At 39.8% G+C, this 18,436-nt stretch overlaps 3 protein-coding genes across 3 annotated transcripts; all 3 read left to right on the top strand.

The window, feature by feature from the left end:
• Positions 1–1,672: 1,672 nt before the first annotated feature.
• On the top strand, positions 1,673–4,090 carry LOC114544547. Its single transcript, XM_028563151.1, has one exon. It carries the CDS (start codon positions 1,673–1,675, stop codon positions 4,088–4,090), a length of 2,418 nt encoding a protein of 805 aa, XP_028418952.1.
• A 346-nt stretch (positions 4,091–4,436) lies between these two features.
• Positions 4,437–5,414, top strand: LOC114544559. Its single transcript, XM_028563162.1, has one exon. The coding sequence runs from the start codon at positions 4,437–4,439 to the stop codon at positions 5,412–5,414; it is 978 nt and encodes a 325-aa protein (XP_028418963.1).
• A 247-nt stretch (positions 5,415–5,661) lies between these two features.
• Positions 5,662–6,831, top strand: LOC114544572. Its single transcript, XM_028563169.1, has one exon. It carries the CDS (start codon positions 5,662–5,664, stop codon positions 6,829–6,831), a length of 1,170 nt encoding a protein of 389 aa, XP_028418970.1.
• The last annotated feature ends 11,605 nt before the right edge of the window (positions 6,832–18,436 follow it).

Here is an 18,436-nt window from a genome sequence, read left to right on the forward strand (position 1 = left end):
CACCGTTTAAGCTAAACGGGCTTCATACAACCAGCCCCAGCACAATAATATATCGTCAAAAAAGCGTTTTTATCGTCGAGACTTATATCCACACGTGAAGTACAGCTGTGGTACGGTACAAACCAAGTTTGGAGAAAGTTTCTTGATCGAAATCCACCAGTTAAAAGCACAACTTTGAACGACGCTGGTGCGAAATTAATGAGCAGTAATAACTTGTTCCATGCATTAATAACATTAGATTTTACTCGATTGTGCATGTTTGTTTTTAGTGTTTGCTTGCATGTCTTAGAAAATTGACCAGACAGATCCCCTCGGTTTACTGAAAGAGCTAGTTTAAGATCAAATTTTAATTGCTGCAAATTTTACCTGATTGAGCTATATATCAAGAAGCACATTTAGCATGAAGACGTAAACGTCAAAGCACTGAAAGAAAACGGCGTAAAAAATCGGGTGGCAAATCCGAATATTAGTGCATCACGTCATTTATTCGCCATTTTTACGACGTATTTAACGTTCACGCCCACGTCGTGCACGTCGTGGCTAAATATGGCTAATAGCAGAACGCGAACGTCAATAATATGGCAAAAATTATTCAGACACGATCATTACACCTACAATCGTCTACATAATAAATGAGACAAACATCCCCTACCCTTATTTCAATGTTGTTTCTAATGTAACCTGTTCAAGCATATAAAGTAACGTATTGGGAATCAATGCCTACACATGCCCACATCATTTTAGGGCAAATGTTCACCTCGTTAGCGTTAACACAAGTCCTACAACATTGAAATAGGGGGAAGGGGGGCATAATTTGAAGTCTCAACACATTTTGGGGACGATTGTAGTAGATGTTGTTCCTATGATTCCAAGCCATTTGATTTATCGAGAATATAATTGTATCCTCTTCGTTGTTATTAGTGTTTTTCACTACAAACAAACAACTCTCGAGATTAGATTATGACGTAATTACGTCAATATGACGTAATCGTTTGCAATAAAATTGTCCGCAAGAGTATTTATTAAGGTAACTAGCGAGTTAGCATTTATTTTTGTGAATCAATTTCAGGATGTAAGTAAACTTTATTAACAAGGGTCGTACGCATATTTCAGAAGATCACTGTTTAACTTTGTCATTATCAGTTAAATTTACAACACATATTTGATATTTCACAACACATGCATTCGAAAAACATTGCGTAACTAATGCGGCAATCCGATATTGCGAAACAAACACAGGTTTGTATACATGCAAACCACTCTAACGACAAAAATGAAGTCAAAGAGGCAAGTTCCGAAGGAAACAAGTGCTAAAAACTGTTGCTTCTGTCACATAGCACATGCAGACAACATGGATGAAAGCAGTTGACAGCGGAGTGGCCAACTGTGCCCAATCCCCACCAATGTGTTGGAGACAGGCCCTGTCATACTGCATAATCAATCATAGTTAATTTAGTTATGACGCATGTCAATAGACAGAGAGTTAATAGTGTGAGAGAGTGAGACTGTGAGGGAGTGAGTATCTGTAATTTGTGTTGGTAACATTAAAATAAACTTTCATTGTGATCTTTGGTGGATTATCTAACGGAGGCGGAACATTCACCAAACCCTGGCACCTCCGCGACGGGATTCAGCGTATCTGTATTTATTGTGGTAATTTTTACACGAGACTATGGAATTAGAATCGGCAAAGGCGAGGTTAAATGTTAAACTTACACAATTAGAACTATCTGTGAAAAAAACGGCGAGTATTTTGGAGAAATGCAACGAGGAATCAATCGAGCGTCAACTGAACGCCCTTAAAGTGATTACTAGCGAAGTTGATCAGCGCAAGCGAAAAGTTGAAGAGTTACAAATAGCGGAGAAAACCGAAGTGGACGAAATTACGCAATACGGCGCATCTGTTGACGAGAAAATCGACGCGGCGGATATCGAAGTTACGCGAATCAAACGATGGCTTCAAGAGAAAGAAGCAGAGAAAGACACTACAGAGAAGAAAGGTAAGATGCAGTTTGAAATGGAATTGCATAAACTCAAGCTAGAGGCGCAATCTACGTCAGCCCAAAAGAATGATAAGAATGTTGAGCAGGGAAATTTTGTCGATGCAAAACTTCCCAAAATTGAAATAACGCGCTTTGATGGGTCGCCCCTTGATTGGCCGAGATTTTGGGGACAATTTACAGAGACGGTGGACAAGCGTTCCGTGGCACCAGTGAATAAGTTTGCGTATTTGTGCGGGTTTTTGTCGCCTAAGGTTAAAACTGCGATTGAAGGCTTACCTTTCACCCCTGAGGGCTATAATCGCGCCAAGTCTATACTTGAAGATCGGTATGGAAAGAATTCCGAAGTAATTAAAGCATACATCAAACTGATAATAGATTTACCTACTATTAATCAGCTTAATCTTAAGAAGATACATCAATTTAATGACCAGTTGATGCATGCGGTTCAAGCTCTTCAAACTTTGAGCAAACTAGAGACGGTGAATGGATATGTCCCTATGACCTTGGACAAACTTCAAGCAATCAGGGGGGACTTGGTGCGCACCGATCCCGATTGGGAGGAATGGGACTTTGCAAAGCTATCTGAGGCTCTCCGGTTGTGGACGCGGCGAAATCCGATCGTCGAAGCAAACGAAGGAGAGGGAAACAAATCGTTGAAGCAAGACAGATCGTCAAGGCGGTTGTTTTTCTCGAAGAGCCCAGAACGTACGTGTGCATACTGCGACGGGGGGGACCACAAGACGGTTTCATGCAACAAAATCACTGACGTTAAATGTCGCAAAGAGATTCTAGCGAGGAAAAAACTATGCTTCAATTGTGCAGCCGGTAACCATAAAGCGGCGAACTGTCCGAGCAAACGTTCGTGTCAAATCTGTGAGAAACGACATCACACATCTATCTGTGATACCAATCCGAAAGGCGACCCGATGGTAATGACCAGTAAAACCGGAAACGAAGCAATTTTTCCAGTCGTAGTCGTGATGGTGAATGGTATACGTTGTAGAGCACTGATCGATTCTGGTGCAGGTAGCTCCTACGCTTCGGGAAAACTGGTAGAAGCTCTAAAACTCCAGCCTGTAGAAAAGAAAGTCAGTCGAATTGACATGTTGATGACGTCAAAAGTTGCGCAACTGGAGATCTACAAAGTCAAGGTGCAAGCACTAGATTCCGACTACGAAATCGAGACGAATTTGACAAAGGTAAACAAGGGCGAGTTGTTGTTCGTAGAGAATCCCAATTGCAAAAATCTTCTGCAGAAATACCCTCATCTGAGAGGCGTAAATCTAAATGAGACCGAGACCAAGAAATCCCTACCAATCCATGTCGTCCTGGGCAGTGGGGAATATGCAAGAGTGAAAACCCAAGAGAGACCTCGAGTTGGAAAAGAAGGGGAGCCAATAGCTGAGCTAACAAAACTGGGTTGGTTCGTTATGAGCCCTGGTACCGAATTTGATGCAGCAAGGATGATGGCAACTCAAACTTCTCATGCTGATTACGAAGCTCTTTGTCGATTAGACGTGCTGGGACTCGAAGATAAGAGCGAACACGATCAGTTCGAAGTCTACAACGAGTTCAAAGAGCAGTTGACCAGAGCACCAGAAGGTTGGTACGAAACGGGGTTACCGTGGAAAGGGAACCATCCACCACTCAAAGACAATCGAGAAGGAAGTTTGAGACGTCTTACAGCCCTTCAGAACCGGCTGAACAAGCGAGATCTTTTCGAACGTTACGCCGAAGTGATAGAAGACCAAATGCAGCAGGATGTCGTTGAAGAAGCGCCAACCCTCGTAAACGGAGTCGAGTTCTACATACCCCATCGAGAAGTCATCCGAGAAAGCGCCGCCACAACAAAATTGCGAGTGGTGTACGACGCGTCTGCGAAACCATCCCAGCATGATCCTTCACTGAACGAATGCCTTTATCCTGGACCACCCTTACAAAACAAGATGTGGGAAGTGCTAGTGCGACAGCGAACCTTTCCTGTCGCTCTTACTGGTGATATCATGAAAGCGTTTCTCCAGATTCGCATCAGAGAAGCAGAACGAGACGCACTACGATTTCATTGGACGACGACCGGTGGAGATTGAGAACTCTTTCGGTTTCCGAGAGTCCTATTTGGTCTTTCCTCATCGCCATTCCTTCTTGGGGGAGTGATAGCCTCACACCTAGAACAATGGAGACGCCATCGGCCCGAAGACGTAGCAGAGCTCGAACGGTCCCTCTACGTTGACGACATCATCAGTGGTGGAGAAACTGTGGGCCAAGCGAAGCAACGGAAAGAGGCAGCGATTAACATCCTCGAAGACGACCTTCAAACTTCACAAGTGGGCTTCGAACGTGAGTGCCCTCGAAGACAACACAGGAGAGTATGAGGCAGTCGAAGACCAAACTGCTGCCAAACAGCAGCTTGGCGTAAACCCGAACGAATCAAAGATGCTCGGAATGCCATGGAACAAAGCCAAAGATTCGCTGAGCGTCCTGTTTCCAAAGGCTGGAGGCAAGACAACAACAAAAAGAGAAATCCTCAGTAGACTCGCAAAGATATATGACCCGTTGGGCATTGCGTCTCCCCTCACCTTGCAAGGGAAACTGATCTATCGCGAGACCTGTGACGCCAAGTTACCATGGGATGCCGAACTCGAAGGTAGCCTACGAAAGCGATGGTTGTCGTGGGAACAATCAACGCCCTCATCTGTGACGGTACCACGACCGATAGCTCCATACCAGGAACACATCAACAAAATTTGTCTTCATGCTTTTGGAGACGCGAGTGGCCAGGGAGTCTCTGCTGCTGTTTACGGAGTGAGTAAACAAGTTTCGGGTGAAACACAGATGCTCGTCGCAGCCAAATCTCGTCTCGCGAAGAGGGGTCTTACCATTCCCAGACTTGAACTCATCGCGGGACACATGGCCGTTAATTTAATCACAAATGTCGCTAAAGCTATCGGGGAGGACAAAGTTATCGAACAGCATTGTTGGTTGGACAGCACCGTGGCCCTTTACTGGATTGAAGGAGCAGGAGAGTATCGGCAATTCGTTGCAAATCGCGTTGCAAAGGTTCGTGCGCACACCTCTGTCGAATGGCATCATGTTCCCACAGATCAGAATCCTGCAGATCTTGGAAGCAGAGGAGGCCAGTTGACGGAGTTGTGGTTGAACGGTCCACGATGGTTAGGAAACCCAGAAAAGTGGCCAGAAAGTCCAATCATCCAACCATCTAAAGAATCACAAGCTGAGGCAAAGATTGTCCGTGAGGTCCTGTGCGCAGCCCAGACAAACGCAGAGAGCAATGATTTGGATCTTGTCCTCGAGAGAAACGAACTGCGTCGAACATTGAGAGTCACTTCGTGGGTGCTACGATTCGTTCACAATTGCAGGAACGTACCGAGAGAAACGAAACGGGCCCCTTAGTGTTTCAGAGACAAACGAAGCAAAGCAATGGTGGATCAAACGAGTCCAAGATAAAGCTAGCAATACTCCACAATTCACCCAAACGAAAGAAGCCCTCAACCTCAAAGAGAATCCAGACGGCGTGTTGTTATGTCATGGGAGAGTACAAGGAGCGTACCCAATCTACCTGCCAACCACTGCTACGTTTACAAGGAAGTTGGTCCAGCGAATCCATACCATCACTTTGCATGGCGGTGTCGGTTTGACCATGGCTGCTATAAGAGAAACATATTGGATCCCGAAGCTTAGACAGCTGGTGAAAAGAGTGCGTAGTGAATGTTGGGGATGCAAGCGGTTTCGGGCAGTAGCGTTCAAGACGCCTGCACCTGGCTACCTTCCAAAGAATCGAACCGTCGGAGAAACAGCGTTCGAAGTCGTAGGTGTCGATTTCGCCGGCCCAATTCGGTACAAGAAAACCAAGAAGGAAGCAAAAGCCTACCTAGTAATCTTCGCGTGCAGTTTATCTCGAGCCATCTATTTGGAGTTGCTTCCAAATCTAACGACAGAGATTTTCATCCCCTGTTTAAAGAGATTTATTGCCCGTCGCGGTAGACCTCGTGTGATCTATTCTGACAACGGCGGGACGTTTGTGAAAGCAACGAAATGGCTTAAGAAAGTTCAGAAGGAAGAACAGTTCCATGAGCTTCTCGAAGAGTTCGAAATCAAATGGATCTTCAATTTGTCTCGGGCCCCATGGTGGGGGGGTCAATTCGAAAGGTTGATCGGAGTCGTCAAAAGCTCTCTCAGGAAAGTAATCGGGAAGGGAATCCTATATTGGAACGAGCTGAGCGAAGTTTTACTCGATGTAGAAACTCAGATAAACAGACGACCGCTGAGTTATGTCGAAGACGACGTGGAGCTACCGGTGTTGACTCCAGCGAGTTTCCTGTTCCAAAGAGCTAACCACTTGCCAGAACTTCAACCACACGAAGAAGAAGACAAGGATCTGCGAAAGAGACTGAAATTCCTGAGAAAATGCAAAGATCAGCTGTGGAATCGGTGGAGACGAGAGTATCTGACGGCACTACGCGAGCGCCATAGGATGCGTGCAGGAGGTACGAGTTCGAAAGTTTCGAAGGGCGACGTAGTTGTAGTTCAGACAGATGAAAAGAGCCGTGGCAGTTGGCCTCTAGCTGTGGTGACAGAGACGTTTCCAGGTAAAGACGGGGTGACGCGAGCCGTGAAGGTGAAAACAGGCAAAGGAGAACTCGAACGCCCGGTACAGCACCTTTATCCCCTTGAGCTGTCCTGCGACGTACGAGAGAAAAGGGAGAAAGGCAAGAAGTTAAACCCGAATGCCCCGACCTTCCGTCAACGAAGAGATGCAGCAGTCGCAGCTGATGCAAGAATTCAAGAGACATTGAAACTCGAACAGTAGGAGACTTAACTTTAATAGCTCATTTATCCAATTAGTTATGTTCAAACTGTTTTGTTAGGTGACCTGTCCTCCATAGAGACATAAACTTTCCTAAAGTTCATGGGGGGAGGGTGTTGGAGACAGGCCCTGTCATACTGCATAATCAATCATAGTTAATTTAGTTATGACGCATGTCAATAGACAGAGAGTTAATAGTGTGAGAGAGTGAGACTGTGAGGGAGTGAGTATCTGTAATTTGTGTTGGTAACATTAAAATAAACTTTCATTGTGATCTTTGGTGGATTATCTAACGGAGGCGGAACATTCACCAAAAATGCATATCGGTGACTTTTGACAGTTGCAATAAGCGGGCAACTTTTAAAATTGCCCGTGTCCTTCCTAGTCTTATTATAACCGGCCCTTTGGATTTTTTATTTCTTCACGTTCAATTAAGTATAGAACAAAAGTAATGCAAGTTATAAATTTCAAGGCCCTTCATACGCAAATTTGAAGCATAGCGACTGCAATTTGATAATAGTTGCCGAAAAAATAAATCATGAATCGTATAAAACAAACGTAGGCTTTGGGAGTAGAATTGCACTCGAATCGTACGTAAACTTTAGTCGACAGCGTCTTGATGTGCGAAAGGAAGCGTAGAATCAGACAATTCATACGTTCGCGGAAAGTTTGAATAATATAAACAGCATAACGTCTTTTGACTCACCGCCTATCCTATGAAAGAGGCTGTTCACATGAACTCGATTACACGAGATTTAACAAAGTGTACAATGATTTTAAAGAATTAAATCTTTCTGAAACCACACAAGAACATTGTTAGGATGACTACATGATTACCAGGTTCAGGTTATTTACTCATTTCAATGCCTCAATGTCATGTCACGCTTTGTTAAATCTCGGGTACCCGGGCTCATTTCAACATTCTCCAAGTATGAAATTCCTTGCAAGGCGTTCGCGCATGCCTTGAGAATCATTCAGTGTTGACGCACCTTAATTGTACATTCACGGCTGAACTAATAGCTGTAAATTAAATAGTCCACCCACGTGGGTGTGATTATTTAATTTAAAATAATAAAACATATAAAATATAATATAATAGAATAGAAAACATGATAGAAACTTACCTCATCAACGCACTTGTTAAAGCACAAGGTTGTTAGGGCAAGCATTGGTCTAGCCAAAAATAAGGATTTAATTGAATTGAGATCTGTTTCTGGCAGATTTTAAAATATTACGGTCAAGGGTGCTTTCCAAAGAGGGATAAATTTTGGTTAATAGCGTTTCCGGCTCACGAGAATGTGATAATACCTGTATAGAAAAAAATACATCGCTAATTTGTTGGAAATTTAACCCCAGGGCTAAAATACAAAGCTAGAGATATGTGTTTGTGCCACGTTTAACACAGGGTGTCTCAAAAAAGTCCCCTCTGTTGAAATCAAGCCTTTGTTAGAATCTGATTGCCTTTAATATTATGATAAACCCAATTGAAAGCAAGACGCTTTATTTTTGAGTGCCTCAACCTAAGCTAATAACTATGCTATTAACACACTACTGCGTTGACCATGCATTCATATCCCAATAAAAGCTTCATTTCAATAGTGGGGACTTTTTTGGGACACCCTGTACATCTTTGCCCCTGTTTTACCTTGCGCGTCATTGTCATTATGCGTCATACGATGCCTAATGCAATACTATCTATTGCAAGCACTCAACATATTTTCCTGAAGAACCAACTTTTTTACTCGTAATTTTCACCCATGCAGACAATTACCATCGCATGATAGTTACCACAGTAAATTTGCGCTAACTAAACAGGGTTGACCGGGCTTAAAATAATGAAAAATGGCAATAATAAACAATATGTTTTGTGTGCTATTTAAAGGATTAAGGCAATTTTGGACATAAATTCCTGCTATAGCGAAAATAATTGGGGGTGTCATCGCAATATATATATAGGGGACAGCCAGCAGGACAACATAGAGATCGAACTAATTTGCGACCAAATGTGTGAACATGAAACAGATTTACATTGTCTACCGTCAAACGGCATGTGGTCAGCTATAAAACTTTATAAGCGGCCCCGCGAGACGTGGCCTTAGATCTTGACTGTCTCTTACACTGTGCGATTGCTAAGAATGTTCATATGATTTAATTTCAAAGTTGAAACATGGTCATAAAGTTTGGGATAGTGCATGCAACGTATAGTTCCCGAGTCTCGACTGTTCTAGCTGTGTTGCTTCTAATAAGCAGGTGACTTTTGTCTGGGGTGTCAAACTTTTGAAGCATGTAAAAGATATCATTACGCACAAACTAGAGATGAACGGCACCGTATATATAGGGCAAAATCTGCCTTTAAACGGAAAGGCAAGCAGATATAACCTCAGCAAACATGTATTGCATAGTATGTAAACCTAAATAAATTTAATAACCAGTAATTCGAAATGACATCTCATTATTATATTAAATAAGGTATCACTTTACACGCAGTTCAAACATGAATAGACAGCTAATATAAATGTGTATATATTATAGGATTTCAACATTTCCAGAGTTGGTATGGCGATATACCTCATCGTCCAAATCTAGCCTTAATGTTATCAGAAAAAGATCTGTTGCGTGCCAAATTTGTAAATTCGTCATCAAAACCGTCATCAGGATCAATGTTATCTAACAAACCTCTCCCTTCGGCGCCTTTCAGCTGCGATGCCGACTTTGTTCTAGCCCACGACTTTACACGTGTTTTCCATCTTGGTCTGCGGCTGGGGGGATTTCTTGAACAAGGTCTGGGGTCTCTTCTGGCTTCGCCGGCATTGGCTCCACGGCCCCGAGTAAACCGGTATTCTCGTTATTACCATTGTCCTTTTTCTTCGGCCCCGCAGTGCTGTTCACCTCACGGTATTTTCTCGGCTTCGACGTGTTTACCTTATACCCACTTAAAGCATTTGTCCCTAAATCTTTATTTTCTTTGCTAAACGTCGTGGCCATGGCTTTATCTAATGTGGTCCCATTTGATTTGCCCGCATCGCTGTGATAGTCAAACGCACGGTTAATCGCATTATAGAACTCTCTGGCCTGCGTTTGATTCAAACAATGTAAAACATGAAGAGTCGCCGTACTTTGAGATGGTGAGGAGCACACAATAATGACGGCATTCGGGAATTTTGTCTTTTTATTGGAGCAGTAGACCGATTTGACGCTTGTAAGCGCGATAGTGAACTCGATATAGTGTGTGGCGACGTTTCGAAATATGAGTTGGTTCGTATCAACCGTTATCGTTAACTGACTGGAATTGTTTATGTCCCCATTACTCATATATTGTGAATATATACCTTCGACAGCAGCGTCTAAGTCGTCGCCACCAGCTATAACTTCTTTGTTGCCGAGATAATACGTTTGAAAGTCGACTCCGGCCAGCAGATTATCCTCTTCGTCTGACAATAACCGTAGCGATTTTCGTGAACTTTTTATAGCGAGCATATTGAGTATTTTGGCTATTCTGTGCCTCAGTTCACGGCTATAATTGCCTTTGTTTGTCTGTATTCGACTTAGTCGTTCTTAATATGGTCTTTCTACTTGAAATATGTTCAAAATTCGAAGAGTATTTGCCAGATACAATGACGAATGTAAATTGTGCACACAAGTTCGCAACAACAACCGAACTAGACAGGCCGAACAAAGGTTGGCGGCCAAACTTGCATTCTTGCGCTGACGTGAAGTAGTTTCAGATTTCATAACATGACGCCGAATATTTGCACTGATGTTTCTCGGTCTATTTTAACCGGATACCTGCATGCAATATTATACTGTTGAATTGCTCGCAATTTAGCCACTAACATTTATCAGTGGTCGGAATACGCTGGCACTCCTTGACCTTGATTTAAATACCACAAGAGATCGTATGAACTAATCATTATAATAACACTGTCCATGCCTGATTATACTTAAACGGGGTTCTGTAAAGTTGCCCCCAAATCGACTGTATATGGCTCTTACTAAATATATTATTACCTTGATTCCATCAAAGAAAATACGGTATAGATAGATATATATATATCTTAAAAGTCTAAAAGTTTTTATGGGGTGTCATGTCAAGTATGAGGTTTTTTGAGCCATTCAGTATCAAACCTTTTCCTGTTATTAATTTGTTCATTTCCGCTCCACTATAACACTCATGGGCAAGGCGAAACGAATATGTTCACACTTGCATTCCCTAGTTGCTTGTAAATGGATTCTGCAACACAGTATTGATGTATTGATCTGTATAATGAAACAGGTCCATATAGAAATCAAGGCTGAAGGAGAAGAGATTTTGCACAATAATTTGGCAAAATTTTACAGCAAAGAAGAATATTATGTAGTTTCAGTCAAGCGATGACGGCTGGTTGCAATGGGTTCCTATAGAGTTATTGCTTGATTATAGCGGTAGGGTTACGTTTAGGGTCAGTGATTATCTATATATTATTAAGAAATCATTTCAGTATGATACTGGACTATCATCACTATGATACTGGAATGAATGTTTTGCCCGATGGCTGATGAGTCTGTTTTGCTAAAGCCAATATGCACACAACGGTCTGATAATTATTCCCTGCATGAGTCAAAACGGTCTATTGAAAACTTTGACGATTGTCCTGGCAAATTGGCAAACCACCACAGAGGCTGTATTAAGACCTAATGACCCCAAATTGAGGGGAATCATATTAGCATGTTCGTCTTGAGCCCGGTTGATTTTCTTTGCTGTAATCGTACGGTAAGCATGAATATGTGGGTAGACTAGATGTGTGAATTTTGGCCTCAACTGATACCGAAAACCATTTTTGGAAGTTTTCTTACATATAAAGGCTGCATTCTTTCACATTCATCGCATTAATTCACACCTTGACATATAGGCTTTGGTGAAAAAATTGGCAAGTATCGAAGGTGTTTTTGCACGCAATTTTACGCCGTTTTTTATAATAATATCTTTATCAAACAATATGGATTGAATTAGTTGACTACAATAAATCGAAAAAACGCGTTTAACAATGTAATGCATTAGTCACTTTATCTGTTTCAGCTATCAGCCTATCCTAATATTATCCCGATTTACAGCATTAATTTCTTCAAATATTTAGAAACAATGTAACATATTTCTTTTTTTTTTCGACCTCGCGCCTCGTGTCATTCTGATATAATTGCTTTAAAAAACCTGAATTTTCATAAATCGTGTGGCGTTTCCGAATCGACCCACTCCGTTGAGGTTGGTGGTCGTAATGACGCCTAAGCCAAGGACAAAATCAAGGCGGCCTGTAATTATTATTTATTAAAGTATCTATGAAATGAAAATTTATCACCCAATTTTTTTGTCCAAAATGAGACACTCACATATGAAAATATACTGTGCAAAATCTAAGCTTAATCCATACAATACTTTCCAAGTTACAACTTACAAGCCCTTAAACATAGGAAGTTTGCCGATTGTATGCAACAATATTTTGCACGACCAAAAGGTGACCAAAGATCATGGATGACGTATCCAAGTGGCACACAGAAGTTAACATCGTAGATTTAATTCACTAAACTAGAATACAGAACATATTGCTTATATCAAACACTTTTCAGTTTAAGGATAAATTCCGGTTTCATATTTAATCGGGAACAATGTGCAGGAAAAACCAATTTGCAGCTATAAAGCTGAATTACTTGGTTGATTTACAAAATCTAAAATATACAGTTTATAAATTTGTACATTCTTAGAAATATACAAAACTCCTAAAATATTATATATAATATATCGGCTAATGGTTATTAAAGCTTTTTATTGCTGTTAAAAAGAGCAACACAGGCTACGTAAACGTACCCGACTACTTGGTATGAAACTATTCTTAAAACGGTTGGTAAACGACCAAATTTGTGAAAAATTATCATTCTTTATTATAGATTATTGCCTATATATTGGTTAGCCTGCGTGCAGTCTCTACAGGAATCATTCCAGGAAATTATTCCTGTAGAGACTGCGCTTCTCGATCAGGGATTTTTTAGTGTCCCAAAGCAACGATATAGCATAGATCTCAGATGTTTCAAAATAGTCGTAAAAATCTGGGAATTGAATTCATTTTAGCATACTCGATCACATTGCTATATATTTGTTTTCTAGTGCATATAGCAATTTTCATATTAAATTTATGATATGTGAGAAGGAAATTTTTGGAAATCTCTGAATTCTTAATTTCCATAACAAACTATAGCTGTGATTAAGTGCATGTGCTATACATGAAATTTCTATTTTCATATACGTGCAATATAATCAACACAAATAGTTCCTAACATATTGAATAAATTTCTATGGTAACTGAGGTCAACTACAGCTTCGCAAACCGAAACTAACCAAATACATGACAATCACGCACATTTCGGTCGTCTCCAAGTTATTACCCGCGGCTTCACGAACAATGTTTACTGAATTAAAGCAAAGTCCCTGGACAATCAATACAATGTCTGATCAGTATTTGTTTGTTATTAGCAATAAAAAACAAGAATATCTTAGGATGAAAAAAATGTTTTTTAGAAATTGGATGTCGGGCGGTGTTGACAGAAATCTAGCAATTTATTTCATCGTTCCGCGAGTATCATTTTATCTCATTAGGAGAAATTGGTGTAAAAATGGCTGTCACTTGTGCGCTAATTTACATTTAATCCATACATAATGGCCTTCGAGATTTACTATAAAATACATTGAGTGCAAATAAAACGTCGTAACGCCAGAGCCACAGAATTGCAGCACTTTTTGCCGACCTCTAGATGGACAGAACAGCTTTTTAGAAACGTTTTGGTAACCGAATCTTTTACTTGGGTATCTCTGCATTGCGCCAAATTTAAAAATATATTGCCCAAATTTTTGGCCGTGTTATCTCAACGAACTTATAAAATCGCTCACATTCATACGAACATTTCGATTTGGATTGACGATTGTTAATGATTTGACGTGTAATATACCAAAAAATTTTGTTTAAAGATATTGTCTTTCGTAATCCTGTACGGTCCGGATTTCTTCTGCAGTTGCACATTAAATATATCAGTATAAGTCTCATAAGGCGGGTCGACCAAACAAAGCGGATATACACATTTGAACACAGTCATTTGGCGGAACGTAGAATCACCCAAGGTAATTTGATCATCAAAGCGTTGTAAAACGGTTTTTGACCCAGATGTCGGCAAACAGTAGCCGGTATGCCAAATCCAGGGCAACTGCAATTTTAGGTGCTTTACCTTTGCTATATGCATTTTATTGTAAAAGTCAAAGGCCATTATTGTTGAAAGTTATATGCAAATTACTTTTTATTCAAATCACCATGTAACAAATTTCTGGTAATGACTCGCAGATTTTTTAAGCAAGCATTTTGGAGGAATAGAGTCGTGAGGTCATAATTCTACACTGATTAGAATCAAATGAAAGAAAAAGTGCAGCACAAAACCGCATTTAGCTTCGACTAAAACGTTTTAATATAATTTATGTATTACTATATATATATATATATATATGCATGTACTATATATATATATATATATATATATATATATATATATATATATATATATATATATATATATATATATATATGCATGACAACATTAAGCCCCGGCAAAGTGTAGAACACCAGTAAATTACTAACGTTACTACACAAATATATCTGTAGATTTGATACTGCAGGGCCGTATATAGCCAGACCGCGTAATTGGGGGGGGGGGTATATTAAACTATTCATGTTTATACGGGCATATGACGAATATATATGAATATACACCCTACAATTAAGCTTCTAGCTACGGCCCTCGGTACGTGATTCTTCGCATTACGGAGCAACAACGGCAAACCGGTCAGAAAATCCGGTAAAAAAATAAATAGAAAACATTTATCAAAACCACTGTTCCAAAGGAATGTTCAACCGCCCACCAGAAATTCAGTAGGTACAATTGTAACACTTGTTTAATTATGAAAAGTTTAATTATGTACTTTAATCATGTGACGATATCCCAGATTTAGATCGACATACACTTTGTTTAGAAAACATAAATTCCAACCAATGGGTTTTTCCAATAGACATCTTATGACTTATTTTGTGCACTCTAAAGTTAATTGGAGGTTTAATTACAGATGCTTTGCAGATGCCAGATAGAGTACCCGGATTGTTTTCAGAGCTCTTTAACCATTGACCGGTGTCGTGATTGAACAGGTGGTAGTAATATGTCCACTATAATCGAAATAAAAAAAGATTGGGAGGAAAGTTTGTCTATACTTATGTCTTGACAGGGAAATCAGTATGGAAGAGTATACATGCGTAAAAGTACATGACTTGTATACAGATAGATAGGTACTCATGCCGACACGCTGCCACATTCACATCATGCTGATTCTCATGAAGGGTGCATGTGATGTTAACCATTTAAATGAAAACGAAAACTATCACTATAAGGTACCAACTATCATAATTATAAAAGCTAATAATTTCTAACTCGTCTACACTGCTTAATAACTATTAGAGGAGAACGATGCACTTGAAACTTTTTATAACAAATCTGCCCTGAGCCTTGGGATGAAATCCTAACTCAGTAAAACCTCTGAAATAATAACTATTAACAGTGTTGGAATGCTCAAAAATATATCACACTCTTTGCGGATCGATGTGATGTGATTTACTGTTTTATAAACAATTTTGGCCTTCATTTGTTTAATTTATGTTCTTTAATAGTTATGGCCAACGAAGAGTAGCACGACCTAAGTCCAACTGTCCAAACTGTCGTTTTTAAAATGATCGAATAATTGATCTAGCCGCTCACTGACGCTGGGATATTTGAGACGTTTACGTAGACCTTTGCCAAGCTCATCCTAAACTTCGCAACATAATCAAGTCAATTAATTAAAAAACGGCTGCATTAATGCATTGTTACGATATACGAGCACTAATGTATCTCTATCAACACATTCCCTAAAGTTTTTTTCAACGCACCTATTCCCGAAATTGTACATAAATCACAAGGAGGGTGTTGCATCATACAACTAGAAAGGCCATTGTTAGTTTGCTTTTAGTTAAACATTTGTAAACTGTAGTCTAAACTCTCGCTTAAGTGCATGGCGCTTAGTATGTCGTTTTGCCAAACGACGTACGTATGCTCGCTTTAACTTAAAAATAGGTCCGCCAGGCGGACATGCGCCCGCTGCTTTTGGCTCGGTCAACCTAAGCAGAGGTTAACTAACATCAGTTTATCGTGATGTGAAAAATCTGTTGATGTGCCTACTATATTGTAGCGTTATACCTGAAAAAAGAAAATAAATCATAAATACATCACCATCAAATGACTGACTATGTTGTAAACGGTATATATTACTGCATCAAGAGAAACCAATTCAGGTGAATCAATTAACAATAGCAAGTCTTTATTAGCTAAATTACTTAAAAAGTATAAAGACTATTTCCATACAGTAGCGCGTAGTATCCAATACTAATGAGTTCGACACATCAATACCATGTCTTTGACTGTAAACTATTGCTCTTAAGGACATAGCAACACATTGCTTCCCAGCATTAGAAATAGAAACTCCGTAAAATGTACGCAAACGTTTTGAAAAATATAATTTTCGACGTTTCGACTAAGCTATTGTCCTCATCAGTAAAAGAATGATGATGATATTACATATGTGCAAGTATATATAATAAAGTAATTTGATATGTTTAGTTAAATATTAATAAACCTTTAGAAGCTTTTGTCCCATGATTAAGAATGGGTTTCCCATGTTTTATATTTTATTGAAATATTCAGTGATTCCAGTAATCTATCTTGATCTGTTTGGCTTAAACCAGCACAGACATTCTTTATTGCGCAATCGTTACTCCCATCTAATATGCCATGGCAGGTTGGAACAGTTAAGGTCTGTTCACACGATCCAATTTTATTGGATCCAATATACTTCTGACGTATGGAATATAGTCGATTATCGATGAAGCAGTAGTGCATTGTTTCAGTGGATTTGTTGCTCATATACATTGACAAAACAACAGACTAAAAAACATCCATCAGAAGTGAATTGGATCCAACAAAATTGGATCGTCGAAATGATCAATAACAATGTAATAGTTTGAATGCCTAATCGGGGCATGTCGCAGCTTGGATAATGCTTTTCTATGCTTTCTAAAGAACGAAGCTATGCTTTTGGTTGAAACAGAAATGTATTGTAAAGTTCAGCCAAGGAAAATCATTCTAGCGAGGATCTGCGACACTACCCGCCTAATCCCCCTGTGAGCTGTTGGGGCCACAAGTGTATTTTATGCATCATGTTTTTAAAATTTGTTTGTACCTACAAATGATTTTTATCAACAATATATTTACCGAATTTACAAGTTTGCGATTAAAAATTTATTTTTAATCAAGTTATCTTACACGAAAGTAGGGAAGGATATAGATTTTTCAGTTCGCGAAGAAAAACAATGGCCCGATTTATACTAGAGACAGAACATCTAGACGAACATGGGCAAGCAAAATTTGTTCGTCTTCTAGTTCATCAAACACGGGCAAACAGACGGATCATCCGTCAACACAAATTATCTGCAAATCATCTGTTTAGACGAATAGTCACGAATTTGAATGGTTGGTTCGTTTCGATGCTAGTATAACTGAATACGGTTTAGGGCCGAACTGCTAAAAATTCATCATAAACGTGCACTCTTTTTAGCACGTAGATGAGTAATTTTCCGATTTCCGGTCACTTTCTAAATGCATGATTATTCTGTTTCGTCTGATGGCATGCATATTCGTCTACTTAGTTCGTCTATGCAGAGCGTTTGTACAAATAATCTGTCAGTATAAACACACGAAGACTAATGATCCGTCAGAGGAATCACTCGACCAGACGAATAATCTGTTTCTATAGTATAAATCGGGCCTAATGATTCCGCGCAAATATAGGCAAACGGTATGCCACAAACGGCGATTATTTCCCTTCAACTTGGAATCCGGAATCCATCAGTAATGTGGAATCCTGAATCCAACCGAATGTGAAGGAGTTGAATCCAGAATCCAAGCAGTGGAATCCGGAATCCAAAAATCTCTTGGATTACCTTACGTGGGCCGAATGGATGATTGCATGGATGGAGTATGGATGATTAATATATATTAATCGTAGACTCGTGGAAGATTTAATCTACTAAACATTGTCTCTGGTTCTTCTAATTCAAGCAATGTGTCTTCTATTTCAAGCAATCTTATTGATTTATTTCAAAACCCACTTTATCAACGGAATTAATATCTGAATTAAAGAAATGAAAATTTTGGTAACCTTTATTTGTCCGCGGGAATACGGTAAGTTGCGTGCGTAGCAAGCGTTCCGTTTAGAAAAGGCAAAATGTTAAAACAGCAAATCAAAGCTTGATCATCGGCTTGATCGCTGATATTAGAAGTATTTAAAATATATCGGGGTATTCATAGTCGAGTACCACGCTGCAGCGGGGTATTCGACTTTTATAGTATAATGCGAGGAAAATTCGATGAAACTCCATGAATAATTGACTGATCACGTGGTACAAATCGAGCTTTCTGATTGGATAATTTACAGTTGAGATATAATATTAATGAA

Source organism: Dendronephthya gigantea, unplaced genomic scaffold (assembly GCF_004324835.1).
Source record: "Dendronephthya gigantea isolate DGI-Jeju-01 unplaced genomic scaffold, DenGig_1.0 000004F, whole genome shotgun sequence".
In the NCBI taxonomy this organism is placed as follows: Eukaryota; Metazoa; Cnidaria; class Anthozoa; order Malacalcyonacea; family Nephtheidae; genus Dendronephthya; species Dendronephthya gigantea.